This window comes from Anopheles gambiae, chromosome 2, assembly GCF_943734735.2.
Source record: "Anopheles gambiae chromosome 2, idAnoGambNW_F1_1, whole genome shotgun sequence".
Classification (NCBI taxonomy): Eukaryota; Metazoa; Arthropoda; class Insecta; order Diptera; family Culicidae; genus Anopheles; species Anopheles gambiae.
In genome coordinates, this window is record NC_064601.1 from 94,521,954 (window position 1) to 94,541,324 (window position 19,371).

The 19,371-nt window shown below is 52.1% G+C and overlaps 5 protein-coding genes across 6 annotated transcripts; 2 read left to right on the forward strand and 3 right to left on the reverse strand.

The window, feature by feature from the left end:
• The first annotated feature begins 960 nt into the window (after nt 1-960).
• On the forward strand, nt 961-6,108 carry LOC1276717 (mediator of RNA polymerase II transcription subunit 23). 2 transcript variants are annotated; one of them, XM_316095.5, is made up of 7 exons: nt 962-1,140; nt 1,258-3,200; nt 3,269-3,766; nt 3,842-4,469; nt 4,543-4,699; nt 4,799-5,243; nt 5,334-6,108. In XM_316095.5, exons 1-7 carry the CDS (start codon nt 1,096-1,098, stop codon nt 5,968-5,970), a joined length of 4,353 nt encoding a protein of 1,450 aa, XP_316095.4. In that variant the 5' UTR covers nt 962-1,095; the 3' UTR covers nt 5,971-6,108. The 2 variants fall into 2 exon arrangements, with proteins under 2 accessions (XP_061498507.1, XP_316095.4); XM_061642523.1 differs by having other exon boundaries at nt 961-1,140; nt 4,799-6,108.
• Nucleotides 6,022-8,358, reverse strand: LOC1276718 (probable cytochrome P450 4ac1). The gene is made up of 3 exons (XM_316096.5): nt 7,265-8,358; nt 6,927-7,191; nt 6,022-6,850 (listed from the first exon to the last, which is right to left on the reverse strand). The coding sequence occupies exons 1-3, from the start codon at nt 7,815-7,817 to the stop codon at nt 6,151-6,153; spliced, it is 1,518 nt and encodes a 505-aa protein (XP_316096.4). The 5' UTR covers nt 7,818-8,358; the 3' UTR covers nt 6,022-6,150.
• Nucleotides 8,348-12,814, reverse strand: LOC1276721 (uncharacterized). The gene is made up of 7 exons (XM_316099.5): nt 12,346-12,814; nt 11,890-12,279; nt 11,550-11,814; nt 11,118-11,473; nt 10,364-10,694; nt 9,433-10,070; nt 8,348-9,342 (listed from the first exon to the last, which is right to left on the reverse strand). The coding sequence occupies exons 1-7, from the start codon at nt 12,512-12,514 to the stop codon at nt 8,348-8,350; spliced, it is 3,144 nt and encodes a 1,047-aa protein (XP_316099.5). The 5' UTR covers nt 12,515-12,814.
• Nucleotides 12,815-14,038: 1,224 nt separating this feature from the next.
• LOC1276722 (uncharacterized aarF domain-containing protein kinase 5) lies at nt 14,039-16,236 on the reverse strand. Its single transcript, XM_316100.5, has 3 exons — nt 14,732-16,236; nt 14,495-14,659; nt 14,039-14,388 (listed from the first exon to the last, which is right to left on the reverse strand). Exons 1-3 carry the CDS (start codon nt 16,105-16,107, stop codon nt 14,280-14,282), a joined length of 1,650 nt encoding a protein of 549 aa, XP_316100.4. The 5' UTR covers nt 16,108-16,236; the 3' UTR covers nt 14,039-14,279.
• Nucleotides 16,237-16,468: 232 nt separating this feature from the next.
• LOC1276723 (pentatricopeptide repeat-containing protein 1, mitochondrial) lies at nt 16,469-18,778 on the forward strand. The gene is made up of 2 exons (XM_316101.5): nt 16,469-18,005; nt 18,073-18,778. Exons 1-2 carry the CDS (start codon nt 16,608-16,610, stop codon nt 18,703-18,705), a joined length of 2,031 nt encoding a protein of 676 aa, XP_316101.4. The 5' UTR covers nt 16,469-16,607; the 3' UTR covers nt 18,706-18,778.
• The last annotated feature ends 593 nt before the right edge of the window (nt 18,779-19,371 follow it).

Here is a 19,371-nt window from a genome sequence, read left to right on the forward strand (position 1 = left end):
TCAATTTCACCGCCAGCCATCTTGGCTGGACCGAGGCGCCATCCAGTGCTCTTGCTCGCTCGTCGCTCATTAGGCAGTCTCGAGCGGCGCTGGTTGACGAGCGCCCAGAGATCGGCGGCGGCGCGCACGACAAGTGTTTGCGTTCTTGCAGGATGAAGCGCAAGAACGCACAATCTCAACATGATCGCTTGCCGCGGACATGGTTTTTGCACTGTTTTGTGCACAGGATTGTTCGAAACGTGATTAGATTGAGCAACACCGTTCCGTATGTTTATTTATGGAAGGGTTAACAAACACGATGCAAATGTACTGCCCCGTGAGTTATCTTCAGAATGGTCAGATGATGGGGTTTTCTCTCTCTCTCTCTCTCTCTCTCTCTCTCTCTCTCTCTCTCTCTCTCTTTCTCTCTGTCTTTCGCTTTATGGGCGACGAGACATGAAGGAGGAAACCGCGATGGTGATGATGGTCAAAGCACAAGGCATTGACCTACAACGTGACCTATTTCGTAGATTCTTTTTGCCCGGTTTATCTTGTCGCCTCTTTGAATTGGGGGATTTGAATTCGAAGATCCGTTTGCTAATGTGTTTTGTTATTGTTGTGGGGTTTAGAGCTGATTGTTTTTTTTTGTTAATGGAAGAGGATGAGGTTCTGAAGGGGATTTGGATGTAGAACTTACTTACTTTAGATATTGTTGTGGAATTAAAAATTACAAAATTATAAAACCACCATTTTGACCATTTAAATTTAATTATTTTTTAAATAAAAATTTATCGAGAGTGCGTCTTTTGTTGACATCGATTATCAGGATATTAGTGGCCAAATATCAGATACGAAAGAAAGATCAAATTTACGATTCAAACGGTCTTTTCGGAACGTCCGTTCCATTTCATTGGATGGGAGTCATTCCATTCCTGGAACAGTTTCGTTCTGCTCCGGAATCAATCTCAACCATCTGCCCATCACTAGCTCCGCCCACCGCTAGGTTTGTTTACATCGTCCGATGGCGGTGCGTTTTGCCGCTTTGCTGCAAATTGTGCGTGAAAATTGACGAATTCTGTATGAAATAGTATGTGAAAGTTGTAAAACAGCCTCAGAATGTCTGCTGATTTAAGGATTGTAAAGCTGTTCGAGGAAGTCGTGGTAAGTGCGGTCGTAAGAGTGCCGCTTCACCGCCACCGCCTGTTTACTTCGGTCCGGTGTAGGATGCAGACGCGCAAAGAGTTTCTTGTCCATAACACATACACATTTACATTGCAGGAGGATAAAAACATTGTCCCCAACTTCGATGAGGAGGAGCAGCGCAAAAAGACCGAGGAGGGGTACAAGAAGATCGGCACGCTGTTCGGTGCGATGGCGCCCGAGTCGAAGGAGGCAGCGATCCGGAACTATCTGGGGTACGTGGCGAGCGTCAACCACCAGAACCGGGTGCACAACTATCTGCAGGTGATGAACCGGATGGTGGCGCTGAACATCATACCGGCCAAGCTGCTGTGCGATCAGCTGATGTGCTCGGAAAAGCTGGTGTACAAGAATCCGTGCTTCTGGATCGAGGCGTTCCGCCTCATCAGGAAGGTGATTGGTGGCGTGGACTACAAGGGCGTGCGAGAAATCATGAAGTGCTGCAAGGAGAAGGCGCTATCGTTCCCGGCGAGCGTGAGCGTTAACATACTGCCCCAGCTGCTCGAGCTGGTCGAGCTGATCGAGCACATCTTCAACCGGAACGCGTGCCTGCTGCCGGCGTACTTCATCATCAACGAGATCAAGAAGACGGACTACCAAAACATGCACTGGCGCGTCTCGAACCTGACCGCGAACTTTATCGAGGAGTTTGTGTCGGTCGCGCAGATGCTGTCGATCATCGGCCACTCGGCGATGCTGCCGATCGTGGAGCATTCGTCGTACGCGGACAATCTCATCATCCCGTGGAAGCTCGATCCGGACACGCTGAAGCTGTCGCTGCGCGGCAACCTGCCGTACGACGAGGAGCTGTTGCAGCCGCAGGCCCGCCTGCTGCGGTTCGTGCTGCAGCAGCCGTACTCGCGCGACATGGTCTGCTCGATGCTGAACTTCCAGAAGCAGCAGAAGCAAAAGTGTGCCGCCCTCGAGGAGCAGCTCGTGTGGCTGGTGCTGAACGCGATGGAGTGCTCGGAGAAGGAGGCAGCACAGGGCGGTCAGGGTGCGGCCGGCGGAACGGGGATGAATGAGCACGAGGGCGACCAGAGCCACACGCAGTGGATTTGGCTGCACCTGAGCTCGCAGCTGATTTACTTCGTGCTGTTTCAGTTTGCAACGTTTCAGAACATTGTGAACACGCTGCACGAGAAGCTGGCGGTGCGGAATCTGCGCCGTGGGCGGGACCACTTGATGTGGGTGTTTCTGCAGTACATCTCGGGCAGTATACAGAAGCACTCGATACTGAACTTTCTACCGATACTGAAGCTGTACGATATACTGTACCCGGAGAAGGAACCGCTGCCAGTGCCGGACAATAACAATCCCAACTGCACCCACCAGATGGCACCGACCTGCATCTGGATTCATTTGATGAAGCGTGCCCAAACGGAAAACTACAACATCAATCGACCGGTGCCGATTGCGCTGCGCCTACACTTTGAGTACCTGCAGCATCTGGCCATGCCGAGCAACAATCCGACCCTGTTTATGGGGTCCGAGTATCGGTTCGCGCTGCTGTGCAATGCGTACTCCACGCAGACGGACTACTTTTCCCGCCCCATGCAGGCGCTGATCGATACGATACTGGGGAATAGCAAAAACCCGCAGGCGAACATGGTAGGCGGTGGTCAGCCGCTGCCGACGGCACCGCTGTCGATGCGCGTCCTGGACAGCCTGACGATCCACAGCAAGATGTCGCTCATACACAGCATCGTGATGCACATGATCAAGCAGGCGCAGAACAAAAGCTCCATCCCGAACGGGAACAACATGGCGCCGGCACTGGTGGAAACGTACTCGCGCCTGCTCGTGTACACCGAGATCGAGTCGCTGGGGATAAAGGGTTTTCTGGGGCAGCTGCTGCCGCAGGTATTTAAATCGCAAGCGTGGGGCATACTGTACACGCTGCTGGAGATGTTCTCCTACCGGATGCACCACATCCATTCGCACTATCGCGTGCAGCTGCTGACCCACCTTCACTCGCTCGCCTCCGTGCCGCACACGAATCAGATGCAGCTACACTCATGGTAGGTTTTGCAGCGCAGTTCTGTAGCAGCAAAGAGAAACATAATATTGTTCCCGCTTTCAATTTCAGCGTTGAATCCACCGCGCTCCGCCTGATCATCGGGCTCGGTTCGGTGGAGGTGCAGGCGCAGCTTTCCCGCTACGTCAGCGAACCGAAACCACCGGGCAACATTGTGTCGGGCGAAAGTGAAGAGCTGAACCGTGCGCTTATCCTCACGCTTGCCCGCTCGATGCACATTACCGGCACGGGGAACGATCCACAGTCCAGCGCCTGGTGTAAGGATCTGCTGCAAAACATTATGGTCAATACGCCGCACGCCTGGCCCCAGCACACGCTGTACTGCTTCCCGCCCGTGCTGAACGAGTTCTTCATGCAGCACAACATACCGAAGGAAAGCAAGCAGCTGCTGAAGAAAACGGTCGACGAAGAGTACCGCAACTGGGCGTCGATGACGAACGAAAATGACATCATTGCGCACTTCGGCATGACGGTCAATCCGCCGCTGTTCCTGTGCCTCGTGTTCAAGATGATCATCGAAACGGATGGCATCAGTCCGGTGGCGTACAAGTGAGTGGGACCGAATTTTGATTCTTATTCAAGGGTATTTTTTAATTTGCAATTTGTGTCCTTTTTTTTAAACAGAATTCTCGAACGCATCGGAGCGCGTGCGCTTTCGACGCATTTGCGCAAGATGTGCGACTATCTGCTGTTTGAGGTGGCCAACTCGGGTGGTGGTGCGCACGTGAACAAGTGTGTCGACACGATCAACGACATGATCTGGAAGTACAACATCATTACGATCGATCGGTTGGTGCTGTGCCTGATACTGCGCACGCTCGATGGCAACGAGGCGCAGGTAAGCTTCTACATCATACAGCTGCTGCTGCTGAAAACGACCGAGTTCCGGAATCGGGTGCAGGAGTTCATTACGATCAACTCGCCGGAACACTGGAAGCAGAACAACTGGCACGAGCGGCATCTGGCGTTTCACCAGAAGTTCCCGGAAAAGTTTGCCCCGGACGAGTCCGTCTCGCATCCGTCGCTGCCGGTGTACTTTGGCAATGTGTGTTTGCGGTTCCTGCCGGTGCTGGATATTATCGTGCACCGGTACCTGGAGGTGCCGACGCAGCTGAGCAAAACGCTCGACGTTATACTGGACCATTTGGGGTCGCTGTACAAGTTTCACGATCGTCCCATTACCTACCTGTACAACACGCTGCACTATTACGAGCGTAAGCTGCGCGATCGGCCACAGTTGAAGAAGCGTTTGGTAGGTAGCAGTTTAATGCGCAGAAAAGATCATGTAGATGTTCCCAATCGTTGATGTTTGTTTGTGGTTTCAGGTTGGCACAGTTGTTGGATCGCTGAAAGACGTACGACCGGAGAATTGGGCCCTTACTGAAGCCTACCAGGCGTACATGATGACGAAAGAGTCGGACAACGTGAACTGGGTGCCGGAGTTGAGCTATTACATCAATCTTGTCCGTCGCATGCAAGACAGCATCCTTTTCAATAGAGAAAATCATTATAAAATTTGAGTTTTCCCCCTCCTACGCTACGTTTTCCTTAACCATTACATCCTTTCCCCCCTCGCAACAGCTATGGATGGGAAGAATATATTTGCAGGCACCGACTGGCGGTTCAACGAGTTCCCGAACCCGCCGGCCCACGCGCTGTACGTGACGTGCGTCGAGCTGCTCGGGCTGCCGGTTGGGCCGAGCGTGGTCGCCAACAGCATCATCGACGTGCTGGTCAAGGGCTACCCGGTCGTGCCGAACGGTGTGATACACAACTGGGCCAACACGATTGGGCTGATAATGGCCGCCCTGCCCGAGGCGTACTGGAGCGTAATCTACGAGCGGATGCAGGAAGCGCTCGGCTCGAAGGCGATGAAGGAATGGACCTACCGGCAGAGCCCGTTCGATATGTTCAACTTTAAGATCGTGAAGGAGGCAATGCTCGACCGGAGCTACGTGACGGTGCTGGCGATCGTGCACAGCATATTCCACCACTTTGGAATAGGGCAGCTGGCAACGATTACCGAGTACGTTGCGGCACAGTTGTCGTCGTCAAACGCGTGTCGTAGTTTTTCATGTGTCCTTTCTTTCTATTCTTCTCCCTTTTTTTGTTGCAGCTCAATCAAGGAAAAGTTGAAGCCACTGGTACACACCGAGTATCAGCTGATCTACCTTTGCCACGTGGTCGGGCCGTTCCTGCACCGGCTAAGCATCGAGCGGGCCCGCGCAGTGGCGGACATCACGCTCATGCTGTACGAGCTGCTGGAACAGGTGGACAAGGCGCAGCCGGCACAGCCGCTGCGCTACATGGATCCGATTTGCGATTTGCTATATCACATCAAGTACATGTTCGTGGGCGATACGATGAAGACGGAGCTGGAAGCGATCATTCGCCGGCTGCGACCGGCGCTACAGATGCGGCTGCGGTTTATAACGCGCCTGAATGTGGAGGAGATTGGCGTCGATCAGAATGCTGCTGCTGCTGCTGGTGGTGGTGCTGGCGGTGCTGCAACGGCCACCGGGCAGGGAGTGGCAGGAGCTGGACCTGGGGTTGGTCCTCCCCCGGGCGGTGTAGCTGCTGGTGCACCCGGCGCAACGCAGGGAGTCGTTGCATCGGGACAGGCAGCACCAGGTACGGCGGCGGGGCCACAACAGCCCCAGCAGGTTGTAGGCGTTGTGGGTAATCAAAACGTTGCGTTACAGCAACAACTGCAGCAGCAACAGATGGGTCAGGGCATTCAATCGCATCATTAAACTACAACCATAACTTGACTGAAGAATGTGGGAGAAGACATAACGACATGATTTGTCCTTGCAGACTACTTCTTTATTTGATAAGTGTGTAGAAGATCTAATGCTATACAAACAGGAATATAATTACGCTACATCGAAGGACGATCGGCTTATTCTCTTATTTACAGTAGTGCCCTAGTTTTAGCGCCGTTCGAATCTAACCATAATCGGATCCTTCGTACGCAGAATCAGGTCCGCTACGAACACCAACTCCTCGCGCTTCGTAACGGGCAGAATGCGAAAATGCATCAGTATCGCCGCGAGGACCGTTTTCAGCTCCAGTATAGCGAACCGTTGCCCGATACAGTTCCTCGGTCCCGCACTGAACGGCACGTACGCGTACGGGCTCCGTTCGGCCACACATTCCGGCAGAAAGCGATCCGGATCGAACCGCTCCGGGTCGGGAAATACGGCCGGATCGCGGTGCAGATCGAAGATGTGCACGTTGAAGAGTGTATCCTTCGGCACCAACCGATCGCCGAACATTGTGTCCTCGGAGATGTTGCGCGAAATGAACGGTACGGGTGGGTACAGCCGGAGCGACTCCTTCAACACCATATCCATGTACCGGAGCTCGGTGTAATCGCGCTGGGTGAACTCATCGTCCGCGTCGGTGCGGGACTGTGCGACCTCCTGCAGCTCCTCGTACAGCCGCTGCTGCACGTCGGGACTGTGGGCAAGCAGTAGCAGGGTGAAGATGACGGCAGCGGACGTCGTGTCGTGTCCCTCGAACGTAAACGTGTCCACCTCTTCGCGGATGCCGTCCTCGTCGATCTGTTCCTTCGCTTCGGCGGCCAGCAGTGTGTCCAGCATGGCGTACCGTTGCTTCAGGTTCGTATATCTACAAAAAATATGCACATTGAGAAGCTTTTTCAGCCACTGAAGATCAATTTATCACTAGCGCGTAGTTGGCGTACATGTTTTCCTCCGAAAAATCCCCAATGTTGCGTACATTCTGATGGAAAAGCTCGCGTCTCTGCTGGATGATCGAACGGGTGAACGCGTGCACCGGTTGGAGCAGCTTCTCGAACCGGCCCTGCAGTCCCGACAGCTTGTAGGTGAAGTCCTCAAACAGCCACGGATTCATCAGCCGCTGGAGCAGCATCGTACCGATGGCTTCGATTTTGCTACGATACTCGTTCGCCATCGTCATCGAGTCGAGCTTAATTCCCATGGCCGTTTCTAGAGCAAAACATGGAAAGGATGATACCTAGACCGAACTTGAAACGGACTCCACATGCCTCTTGTGTCTTACCACAGATAGTGTTCAGCGTAAACTTGGTCGCAAGTGGCTGCAACGCCACCGGTGCACCTTTATCAGCGTACTGTCCAATCTGCGCCACCAACCGTCGGCACTCCTCCTGGAAGGTGAGCAGAAAGCTGGGCAGAATGTTGAAGTGAAAGGCCGGGGTCAGAATGCGCCGACGGTGCTGCCACTTCGACCCGGTACTGTTCAGCAACCCGATGCCCAGGAACCGGTGCAGCAAGGAGTATATCATACTCTTCTCGATCAGTTTCGGACTCGACAGTAGCGGTTCGACGTCTTTCGCCTGGAAGGCGTTAAGATTTAAGATCCCGCGCACAAGTATGCGATAGGTGTCACCGTACGTGGCGGCCCATCCACGCGGCAGCTGAAAGGTGCGGCGTTGATCGTTGAACAGGAGATTGTGCGCATTGCCGAGGAGTGGCAAGGCCCGAGGGCCGGGGAATCTCTTCCCAGCACGGTAGTGAGTGGACAGTTGAACACGCAGCTCGTATAGGATGAGCAGAAACGCCACCAGCAGCAGCACCACGGTAAGGATGTCCATCTCTTGTGGAGTGTGAAGTTGAACTGCAGAGTGGTGGATCGCCTGGTGGACTTTGGCGTTCGGTTGTGAGCGGTTGATACGCGAGCATGACGAGTGCAAAATTGGACTGAATAGGCTGACCCCAAATGGGGGGAGGACTATGATTAAGGCTGAGTGGCGATTTCGGCGAACTCTCCTCGTGCCATGATAACCCTGTAGAAGCTCTGGAAGAGGGAAAGATCCTGCCTGGAAGTGTGTGAGTATCACCTGGCACTGAGAGCAAAAGGTTGGTGGATGGTGGTTGATTGCTTTTATTGTTTATTTTTCGTTCAAATTAAGTATTGAATTGTAGCTTTACTAGACGCCGTACTCAATGTTTGTCAACGCGACTGATAATCAAGGCAACTCTGCTCAAGCCAATCACGATCGTTCGTACCCACGGCGTTGTACAGCTGATAGTGGAGGGCTACTACAGCCCACTCTAGCAGGACGTAAACAAACGACTTGCGACGAGATAACTCTATCGATCGATGGCAAGAGTGCAATATTCCTTACGCATTCTGTCTTCGTTCAAAGCGAACCTTGAGTGGCGTCGCCGATCGCAGCACAAGATCCGCGATGAAACGTATTTCCTCGCGCTTCGTGGCGGGTAGGATGCGATAGCGCAGCACCAGATAGGCGACAGCTGTTTTCACCTCCAGCAGTGCGTACTTCTGGCCGATGCAGTTCCGTGGACCCGCACTGAAGGGAATGTACGCGTACGGGCTTCTTTGGGACACACATTCCGGCAGAAACCGGTCCGGATCGAACCGTTCCGGGTCGGGAAATTGGGCCGGATCACGGTGCAGATCGAAGATGTGCAGATTCGCAATGCATCCTTGCGGTATGATCCGCCCGTCCGGCAGGTGGATCTCTTCGGTAACGCTACGTGAGATGAATGCAACCGGTGGCCACAGCCGAAGACATTCCTTGATGACACGATCGAAGAATTTGGCTGAGTTTAAATCGTTCGGCGAGAGATGTCCATCGGTGAGATCGTTTTGGGTGGCAAGTTGAGAGAGCTCTTGGTGTAGACGGGTTTGAATTTCTAGCTCCCAGGACAGGGTAAGCAGGATGAAGACGAGCGCTGAGCCGGTTGTGTCGTGACCTTCGAACGTGAATGTGTCCACCTCCTCGCGGATACCGTCCGGTTCGATCTGGCCTTGCATTTCCGCTGTAAGGAGTGTGTCGAGCATGGCGTATCGTTTCTTACCGCCTGGGGTGGTACTGTAGAGCGAATGATCTTCGTCTTGAGACGAGCTAAGATCGTTTAGTTTACCCTGGGCGAAAAGGTCCCGGCGCTGAGCGATGATGCTAGCGGTGAAGAGATGAAGCGGTTTCAGCAAACGTTGAAGTTGCCGCGAGTACCCCAAAAGCCAGTAGATCCAGTCCACGTACAGCCAGGGACGGACGGCACGATTCAGCAACATCTCGCCCACCCGGTAGATGCCTTCCCGATACTCTTTTGCACCATCCAGCGCGTCCAGCTTCACTCCCATGGAGGTTTCTTGGGTTGATCAAAGAAAACGAGAACGATCCTTCAGGTCAGATTGGAAGATCACAAAGGGATCACAGTGCACTATCTATCCATACGCACCACAAATAGTGTTGAGCGTTAGCTGGGACATTGCCGACTGTAGCTCGATCTCAACAGCTGCCCCCTCACACCCATCCCACTTGGAGTCGATCTTGGCCGCAAGCTTTTCGCTCTCCTCACAGAACGTTCGATGAAAGCCGTTCAGGATGTTGAAGTGAAAGGTGGGCGTTAGGATGCGCCTTCGCTGGAGCCACTTTGCACCGGCACTGTTCAGCAGCCCGACACCGATGAACGGATACATAAACCGATACAGCAGGCTCTTTTCCGTGTTGCGAGATCCACTCAGAAATGGTTCCGCCTCTGTGCAGCGCGTTATGTTCAGTATGAAGAGGTACCGATTAAGCCACAGCTTGTACGATCCACCGTATTGGGAGGTCCAGCGACGGAACGCATCGAACGCTTTGGCCGCATCCAGCCTGCGCGTGTGATACATCGTACCGATCAGTGGCCATACGGGTGGTCCGGCAAATTGCCGGAGGGCAGTGTACGTTGGACCACGCTTGTCGAACACATCCCAAACGAACCACAGGAGAAGAAGCAAAAGGATGGAAAGGGTAGAAATCACTAACGGCGACTGCACTACTACGTTCCAATCGGATGCCATGGTTGTAACTGAATTGCAAAACCCATCGAAGACGCATTACATTCTCCCGCCTACTCACCAACAACTGTGAGGGACTGAACTTGTGATTGTGCTGTTTGTGGGGAATTGTCTTGCTCTAGAACCGATAAGAACCGCTGTTGTCGGATGGAGTGCGCCGCGTGTTTGTAAACTTGGTAGCGGTAGGTCATGGAGTACAGGCGCTCTCGATGTAAATAGGAAGCTAAGCCGGCGTAATTTTCTTAAAGGAGGGAATCCATAGCCCATTATCACCACTTTTCCATAACCACTTAAGATAGCAATCCCAATCCATAGGCCCTTCTCTATCGCCGTTCCAGTCGCACCTTCAGTGGAGTTTTAGCGCGCAGCACAAGATCGGCCATAAAGACGATCTCTTCCCGGCGCGTCACTGGTTTGAGTCGGAAGCGTTCCAGTACCGCTACCAGAACCGTTTTCATCTCCAGCTGAGCGAACTTCTGGCCGATACAGTTCCTGGGTCCAGCACTGAAGGGGACGTAGGCATATGGGTTACGTTTCTCCGCCACCTCCGGTAGAAACCGGTCCGGATCGAAGCGTTCCGGGTCGGGGAATTGGACGGGATCACGGTGCAGATCGTAGATGTGGATGTGTGACATGGTGTTGTGCGGAAAGGTTGTACCATCTGTGGCAAGGTGAGAAGAAGAGATAAAGGAAAGGGAGCTATTTAGCGATTCAGATTCTTGAAGCTTAATGAATCTTCAAACGGGAATTCAAGGGGAATGAATCTAAAACCTCAAATAGTAAGATTCACAATTCTTCAATGATTCAAGAATCGCTTAAGCTTAAATCTCTCATTCGGTGATGAGTCTCTGAAGATCACACGAACAGCCTTCCGAAGATCACATTTACACGTGTGATGGAGGTGCGATCTCTTGAGGTTTACAAGTACTTAGCGTTACACATATTTTTGGAGATTCATGAATATTTAGTGATTCATAAATATTTGAAAAACCAAATGAATCTTCACGAAAGATTCACAATGCACTACACTAGATCTACGTCCATTTCGAATTCCCAGCCCAGTTTCCAACCCAGTTATTCTTACCCACAACGAGCTCTCCGGAGGTGGTTCGTGAGATGAAGGCAACTGGCGGGTATAGGCGTAGCGATTCCTTGATTACCCGATCCAAATAGGGCAGGTTCTGGTAATCCTGGACCGAGCGGGGATCACTGGACGAGCGATCCAACACTTCCTGGAGCTCCCCGTAGCAACGTTCCTGGACGTCCTGTTCGATTGCGAGCAGAATGAGCGTGAACATGATCGCGGCCGCCGTTGTGTCGTGGCCCTCGAACATGAACGTGTCCACCTCTTCCCGGATGCCTTCCTCGTCGATCTGCTGCTTCGCTTCGGCGGCAAGCAGTGTGTCCAGCATGGCGTACCGCTGCTTACTGCCAAAGTACCTGCAGGAGGGAGAAACCAAACAGTTTTAGTAGGCGATAGACCGGCATCGTGTGTTGCCATGGGATACTCTGTTACATGTTTTCCTCTGTGGTGGAGTCAGCAGTAAGCTGGGCCGCCTGAAAGGTTTCTTTCCGCTGTCGGATGATGCTGCGTGTGAAGTGATGTATCGGTTTGAGTGATTTTGCCAGCGGTCCATCGTAGCCTAGCAACCGGTAGACACGGTCACTGTACAGCCAGGGTGACATCGTGCGGTGGACCAACATTTCTCCCACCTCGTACACCTTCTGCTTGTACTCATCAGCCTCACGGTAAGCGTCCAGCTTCACACCCATCGCCGTTTCTGTTGTGTTTTGAAGGATATTAACTGATTAATCAGAGATTTTTATCTCGCCAATATCGCCCGGTTCTTTTTTACCACAAATCGTGTGCAGCGCAAAGCTCGTCACAATCGGCTGCAGTACAACGTCCTGCACTCCGTCGGCCAGCCGGTCCAACCGGCGCACTAGCTGCTCACTTTCCTCCTGGAAGATGGTCAGAAACTTGGGCAGAATGTTGAAATGGAAGGCAGGCGTTAGGATGCGCCGTCGCTGCTGCCACTTGGCGCCCTTGCTGCACAGCAACCCGTCGCCCATGAGCGGATGCAGAAACCGGTACAGGATGCTTTTGCGCGTGTGCTGCGTACTGGAGAGGATCTTTTCCGCTTCCTGTACGCGCGTCACGTTCAGTATCACGCTGCCATCGATCCACTGCCGGTAGGAGGCCCCGTAGCGGGTGGCATTCGCGCGGGCGTACGCGAACGTTTGCACTGGAAAGGGGCGGGAACCGATCGTATGCGAATGCTTAACCGGCGAGGGACTTCACGTACACTTACCGGGATTTTTAAACAGCAGCTCAAACAAACTGCCAAACACCGGGACGATCGTTCCGCCCGGGTAGCGCAGGGCCGCTCGATAGCCATCCGTCTGCTTGGACCGGTAGTCGCGCACCAGCAGGATGGCAATGCAGCTCCCGAGAACGCACACTAGCACCGCGAGCAACATCTTAAGCCCTCCGGTGTGCCGTTCTAATCCGTTGCGTTGGACGTGCGCGACGGTACTGAACGATCGCGTGTGTACCACCTAATGCTACCTGGTCGGTATTCCTGATTCCTGATTCGCGGCCGACGTGACTCGGGTCACAGGGCCAACATTGCGGAAGTAGCGAGAGAAGTCCAGTTTCGCACGCTGTCCCACGCTGGTGGGGGGCGTGTTTTGTGGAGTACGCCGCCACCTTATAATCACGCTAATCGGTGCAACGGTCGGTTGTGCGCGCAAAAGAGCAGTTCCCAACGATATGCACACACCAGAGAGAGAGAGAGAATGAGGTTAAGGAGTTGAGTAGTTTACAAGTGCAAGTAGGGTTAGTCACTCTCAGCACTAAGGGTCATAGGAGATCGTGTGTGTGTTTTTTCCTCTTTTCTGTTAATTCTAGGGCGAAAGGACCTAGAACCGCCGGAGTGTTTGAGCAGGTTTTTGCCTTTGCTGTGTCTTCCTAATCTCGGATCTGATGGGTTTTGCGCTTTGCGCCGCGTGTAATTAACACGTGTTCGCAACACAATATCGAGAATGCACTTTGAACGGCTCTCGGTATGGTCCGATCGGCAGATAGTGAAAGCGTGCATTATAAAAATTTGAATGGTCGTAAAATAGGGTTGAGCTGGGAGTTTTTTTTTGTTATATTTTGTAAAATGATTAACACACTTAAACAATGTGTGCACGATTTGATTCGCGTTCAAGGTTAACACCCGCGCGGAACGGAAGGCGCAACACGAATGCAGCAGGCAGTGTGGCGGCGCTCTAGACGCGTTAATCGATAAACCGGCCTAATTAAGGTGCGGGGGGGTTATTATCACATCTTGAGAACGCAGTCTATCGATGTATCGGTATCGGGCTAAATCGTAAAAAAAATGCATCGTTCTCAGTGCATGGAAAGGAAAGCGAAGTAAGGTTTTAACAATTTCTTCTATTTGGCGTAGCGTCCCTAAGCAGCCTATACAGACTTTCAAGACTTAATTCATTACCACACACACACACAATACAGTCGGAGATATAGTTAATCCTTGCTACGAGGGGATGGTCCCCATTCTAGGCTTGAACCCATGACGGGCATGTTATAGAGTCGCTCGAGTTGACGACTGTACGACGGTACCAACCCTTAAGGGTTAAATTTATGCTTTTTAAATTAAACATGCCAGTTACAGATGATGGAAAGTAACTATGTTGAGGACCATTTGACGTTACCTTTAACTGATTGATTGAACCTTTAAGTCTCGTTTTTATAACAAAATACTTACGAGACTTGTACAGCTTCGTATTATTAAAGCTTGATAATAAAGTCTAATAAAGTCTAATAAAGTTAATAAACACAATTTGATTTAAAAAAAACTTAAAATAATATAATATTTACATTACATATTACATCTTTACAAAGTCCTTTGGAGACCCCTGATTTAGTGCATTTAAATTGGTTAAAAACTCTACAGATTGTCGTTAAAAAACACATAAAATAACACACAAGCACAAGCGTATAATTCAAAGTTCGCTTTATTTGCAATAATTTTGTCAATTTTAATACATTTTTGTAGCTATAACAAAAAAAAAAAAAAGACTCAGCTCCTTCCATCTGAACACTTTGTACCTTTGAACCGGAATCGAATAGAAAACCCTTCCATCGACCGATCAGATCGGTGAAGTAGCTGCCGGATCGGATGACTCTCTAACGATACGACATTTACTGACTCGCCCAGCGTCGCGAGAGCGTGTGTTTTCACACTGCAACATTAATATTCATCAGGTGCGAAGTATCCGGCGCGCGGCCCACTCTCGTCAGCAGCTTCAGATAATTGCTCACCATCCAATAATGGAATGATTGTCGCCTACAAACGAGGAGGAAAAATGTATGCAAAAAACAAAATTGCATTACAAAATAGTTTGCAATTGCATAGCGATGCTGGGGCGGGGGAGAGCCGAGCCCCGACTTACCACAGGAGAAACTCGAAGCGCAGCTTGCGAAAGGTGACCCACAGAAAGTTGCGCACAGTGCGTCGGGCTGGCCCGAGTGCGGCCAGTGCACAGCGCGCCATGATTCGGGGCCGATCGATCGGATCGCCGTGATCCAGTGCGATCGATCGTATCGTGTTTAGATTGCTGTAAAGTGTAAGAAACGAAAGAATTTAGTAAGAAAAAAACGTTTTAACATTTACCATCCAATCTGCTTACCGAATGACGAGAATTAAGTTCCGCGGCATAGCCCTTAGCGTGCCCATGATGCGGTCAAAGTGGTCCTTCGCCTGCCGTGTCATGTACGCGAGGTCCTGCTCGGTGAGGCGGGTGGAAAACCCGCGCCCCTTCAGTTCCAATGGTCGCTGGAGCAGTATCTCCGCAAAGGTACGATAGTCCGGCACGTTCAGGGCCTGCGAGAACCGTTGCATCGCAGCGTGATCACGCAGCACGATCGCTTCCCAAAAGCGGGCAAGATTTTCGCGCACTGCCGGCGCCAGCTGCTCGTACAGACCGTGATCGAGCAGTACGAGCTGCATGCGCCTCGGATTGGCCGGATCTTTGCGCACAAACACGTTGCCCGGGTGCGGATCGGCATGCACAAAGCCGGTGGAGAAGATTTGCTGCCCGAAAGCGGTAAACAGCTGCCGATCGATCTCGGCTAGATCGAGCTGCATTGCAGCGATCGCTTTGCGATCGCTCACTTTACAGCCGTCGATAAATTCCGTCGTCAGGATGCGTTCGTTCGTGTGCGTCCAGAACACTTTCGGCACGTACACAAAGTCCAGCCGGGCTAGGTCCCGTGCGCAGCGCTCTGCGTTTTTCGCTTCGTGCACAAAATCAAGCTCCTCTCGCAGCGTTCCCTGCAGATCTTCAACTATCCAGCCGAAATTGTAGTTCTTGTGCAGGAGCGCGACCAACCGCTGCAGGAACAGTATCGTGCGCAAATCGCCGTCGAACCGTCGGCGCAAATCGGCATACTGCACCTTGACCGCGACCTGTTCGCCCGACTGCGTAACGGCACGGAACACCTGTGCCAGGCTGGCGGCTGCGATCGGCTCGTACTGAAAGCTGGCGAATAGTTCCTCCGGCGGGGCGCCAAAGTCTTGCACGAACAGGGCGCGCACTTCGCCCGGCTGGCGGGTCAGGCAACGGTCTTCCAGCTGACGCAGCGTGTCCACGTACTCTTTCGGTATGATGTGATTAACGGCGGCTACCCCCTGGCCAATTTTGATGTAAAGGCCACCGTTTGCGAGGCATCCGGCAAGCAGTTTCTTGGCCGAGCGGAGATGAATTTCGGGCAGCAGTGCTTCGTACACCCCGTCACCTTCCTGCAAGCCCTTCAGGCTCCAGGCGTAATCCACCGATATGCTCAGCCCGATGGCGAACGAGCGAAGGAACCGTTGAGCGCCGGCAACGTTTTCGAACCCGTTGGTCAATCCATCGTACATGACGGCGCCGGCAATGCTACCGGTGAGACCGTAGGCCAGGCTGCGCGCTAGGGACCGTTTCCGGGGGACACTTTTGAGGGCGCGTGATGAGTGGAAACATCGTCGCGTGGTAATGTTCAACACTGGCCAAATATGTTGGAACATTTGCGAGCGACGAACGGCACCAATACACACTGTTCACAGAGCGATAAGTGGAAACATTTTCGATACGATTCGATTTGTTGATGTAATTTTCGCAACCCAGTGTGACTTTGTTTGCAAAATAATGACAGCTGATTGTGCGATAAGTGCTTTGAGAAGGAGGAAGGAGGGGGAGTGTAGAAGGAAACTAAATAGGAAACTAAACTCATAGAATTGAGGTCATGATAATTGGAGAAAACTTGCTACGGAAAGAAACAGTTTTCGTGTGAAATTAAATCTCAAATAACGAGGAAAAACGAATAAAAACTAAAATTTTAAAAGAACCGTTCAACTTGCCACCGTTTAAACGTACATTAAGCAGTCAGCTGTCAACTTGAGCCGGCAGCGCAATTGCGAAACGTCATGTTCGATGTAAACATAAACACATGCGCTCGGCAATGTGCGGCACGGTCCAGCCTCAGTGGAAAAGAATGTGAAAAAGTGTATTTTAGTGATATTTAAACATGTCCTTCATCATACTGAACACACTACGGAGACAGTGCGTCAGCCAGTTCCGCACGCGACTACTCCAGCAGTCGTTTTTGACGACAACAAGCCGTGGATTTTACATCGCACCAATCGCCTTCGCCCCCAAACCCCACCAAAAGGATGAATTTTCCCACCTAGAGGCTGCTCACAGTCCGGACCAGTTTGGCACACTGTCCCCCCAAGTAGACGAACCGGAAACACCCGACGAGGGTGACCTAAAGGAGGAAGACTTTCTGCAAAACATACCCGCCCCGGGACAGAAGCTGTCCGTACGGCAGTATGCCGACCTGATCAAGGACCACCTGAAGAACAACCGCATCCGGGAGGCGCTGGATGTGGTCGAGGTGCGCATGAAGCAGGACCGGGTGAAGCCGGTCAACTACCACTTCAACCTGCTGATTGGTGGGTGTGCCCGGGTAGGCTACAGCAAGAAAGCGTTTCAGCTGTACAACAAAATGAAACAGCACGACCTGAAGGTGACGGGCGGCACGTACACGTCGCTGTTTAATGCGTGTGCGGTGTCGCCGTTCCTGGGCGATGGGCTGAAGCGGGCGAACCAGCTGCGCGAGATCATGCTGGAGAAGGGGTACGAGCCGAACGAATCGAACTACAATGCGATGATCAAAGCGTACGGACGGTGCGGCGAGCTGAAGACGGCGTTTCAGCTGGTGGATGAGATGGTGGCGCGTCGGTTGAGCATTGGCACGGATACGTTCAACTTTCTGCTGCAGGCGTGCATTAGCGATCGAGAGTATGGGTTCCGGCATGCGCTGCTCGTGTGGCACCGGATGCACCGGATGCGGATCAGCCCGGATCGGTACTCGTTCAATCTGTTGCTGCGCTGTGTGCGGGACTGTCAGCTGGGCGATCTGGAGACGACGCAGCAAGTGATTGAGCAAATTCTCTCGGAAAGCATTGGAGGTAATGGCGGGAAACAGGTGCCAGCGATTGAGGAACCGTCGATTGAAGCAGTGGAGCGGTCGGAAGAGGACAACGCGGAACAGCAGCAGAAGCTCGCTACAATCGTCACAAATCGAGAGCTTACCGAGCGTCTCAATCACGAAGGTGTTCCGGATCTGCTATCCCCCCAGCCCCATCTCGGCAGCTTGGTACGGTTGGGCGAAGTGAGAAAACCGGAGGACCGTTTGCTGCTGCTCGGTGGCTCGTCGAACGTGTTCGCTGAAATGCGACGGTGCGGGGCCGAGCCGGACATACGCACCATTACCGAGCTGCTGGACGTGATTCCTTCGACATATGCCGCCGAAAAGCAGCTGCTCGTTACGATCAAGCAGCTCAAGCTGCGGTGCGATATCGATTTCTTTAACATTCTGATTAAAAAGCGATCGATGCGGTTCGACTATGAGGGTGCCAAGGTACGGACCGTTTTGTTTGTTTTAATTGAACTGAATATTAATTTACGCTTGTCCATTCCACCTCCAGGACGTGCTGTACATGATCGAGGCGGCCAACCTGGAACCGGATATCGTCACGTACGGTGTGCTGGCGCTCGGCTGCCAAACGCAGGAGGAAGCCCGCTCGCTGCTCAAGATGATGCACGAGGCGGACGTGCGCATGAACATACAAATCCTCGGCGCCATGTTGCGGCAGGGTTGCGCGAAGCAAAACTTTCGCTACGTGACGGAAATCTTGCAGATCGTGAAGCGCGAGCGGCTAAAACCGAACGAACCGTTCCTGCGCCATCTGGAGGAGTTTGGCCGGGTGTGCGAAAAGCGGGACCGCGAGTACGATGCGAAACCGCGCAAAAGGGGTAGGGATGAGTTTAAGCAGGAGTACAACCGGTACCGGATGCAGCTGGATGCGTGGCGCGAGCATATGGGACTGCAGGGGTTGGCGCTTGATCAGGCGCTCGGCATTGTGCGGGAACATCCGTGGGAACAGTTTAAGGAGCCGCAGGCGGAGGGGTATGAGGCGGTGAAAAATCCAAAGCTACGCCACAAGCGAAAGAAGCAACACTCGATACGGAGGGTCGATGTGGAGGCGATCGAGGACGATGATGATCGTGGGCAAGGAAAGGAGCACGATCAGGCGAAGGAAGTGAAGTTAGCGCATTAGCCGGTAGGAGTGTAGCCAGCACGTAACTAAATAAACGTGAGCCGTAGAATGTGATTTAGTCGAAAGAAGGAAACCTTCCGTTCGTTGTTTGGTATTTTAAATAATGCGCACTTTATTTCAACCTCTTAAATGACTATAACTGGCCATTCGTTCTCTCCTCTCTCCCTCTCTATATCATTTTTTTTTACAAACATTACATCAACCAAGGTGTTTACTCCCGACCGTTTTCCCAGGTGAGGGATTGCCCACGTGTCATGGATTGCTACGATGGATGGGCTGATGCGATCACGATCGTTTTTCTCCGCCACAGTAGTGCCACTCCACACCATACTAATCAGCGCACACTAATTACACCGGCATATTACGCACCTGCTCTCACAGCTATTGCTAACGTCCTACCAATTACTAAAACAAAAAACCTTTGGGATGATATTACAATTCCTAAACACGCGGGTTAGTGTAGAATGGGATTATAAGGGAAAATGGAGGAGGGAGGTTTGTTTATAGTGTTCTGCTTTGTTTTTATATTTTAAGACACTATTGTTTATTATGTATTACAGGGTTTTCCAGCGTTTTCTCATAGCTGTGGGACTCTTCCTTGACTCTTTCTTTTGGGAAGTGAACTTCATACGTTGGAAATTGGACTCTATGGCATCCTTTTTGGGA

What these genes read in the sequence shown, in the direction of transcription:
- LOC1276723 (XM_316101.5), top strand. Translation starts at nt 16,608, where the DNA reads ATGTCCTTCATCATACTGAACACACTACGGAGACAGTGCGTCAGCCAG. An exon ending in TCGACTATGAGGGTGCCAAG is followed by an intron (nt 18,006 to 18,072) that starts GTACGGACCGTT and finishes TTCCACCTCCAG; the next exon opens with GACGTGCTGTACATGATCGA.
- LOC1276717 (XM_061642523.1), top strand. Translation starts at nt 1,096, where the DNA reads ATGTCTGCTGATTTAAGGATTGTAAAGCTGTTCGAGGAAGTCGTG. An exon ending in AGCTGTTCGAGGAAGTCGTG is followed by an intron (nt 1,141 to 1,257) that starts GTAAGTGCGGTC and finishes TTTACATTGCAG; the next exon opens with GAGGATAAAAACATTGTCCC. An exon ending in TGTCCGTCGCATGCAAGACA is followed by an intron (nt 4,700 to 4,798) that starts GCATCCTTTTCA and finishes CCCTCGCAACAG; the next exon opens with CTATGGATGGGAAGAATATA.
- LOC1276722 (XM_316100.5), bottom strand. Translation starts at nt 16,107, where the DNA reads ATGTTCCAACATATTTGGCCAGTGTTGAACATTACCACGCGACGATGT. An exon ending in AACTTAATTCTCGTCATTCG is followed by an intron (nt 14,660 to 14,731) that starts GTAAGCAGATTG and finishes TACACTTTACAG; the next exon opens with CAATCTAAACACGATACGAT. An exon ending in CGCTTCGAGTTTCTCCTGTG is followed by an intron (nt 14,389 to 14,494) that starts GTAAGTCGGGGC and finishes CCTCGTTTGTAG; the next exon opens with GCGACAATCATTCCATTATT.
- LOC1276721 (XM_316099.5), bottom strand. Translation starts at nt 12,514, where the DNA reads ATGTTGCTCGCGGTGCTAGTGTGCGTTCTCGGGAGCTGCATTGCCATC. An exon ending in TGCGCTGCACACGATTTGTG is followed by an intron (nt 11,815 to 11,889) that starts GTAAAAAAGAAC and finishes AAAACACAACAG; the next exon opens with AAACGGCGATGGGTGTGAAG. An exon ending in AACGCTCAACACTATTTGTG is followed by an intron (nt 9,343 to 9,432) that starts GTGCGTATGGAT and finishes GATCAACCCAAG; the next exon opens with AAACCTCCATGGGAGTGAAG.
- LOC1276718 (XM_316096.5), bottom strand. Translation starts at nt 7,817, where the DNA reads ATGGACATCCTTACCGTGGTGCTGCTGCTGGTGGCGTTTCTGCTCATC. An exon ending in TACGCTGAACACTATCTGTG is followed by an intron (nt 7,192 to 7,264) that starts GTAAGACACAAG and finishes GTTTTGCTCTAG; the next exon opens with AAACGGCCATGGGAATTAAG. An exon ending in GATTTTTCGGAGGAAAACAT is followed by an intron (nt 6,851 to 6,926) that starts GTACGCCAACTA and finishes TATTTTTTGTAG; the next exon opens with ATATACGAACCTGAAGCAAC.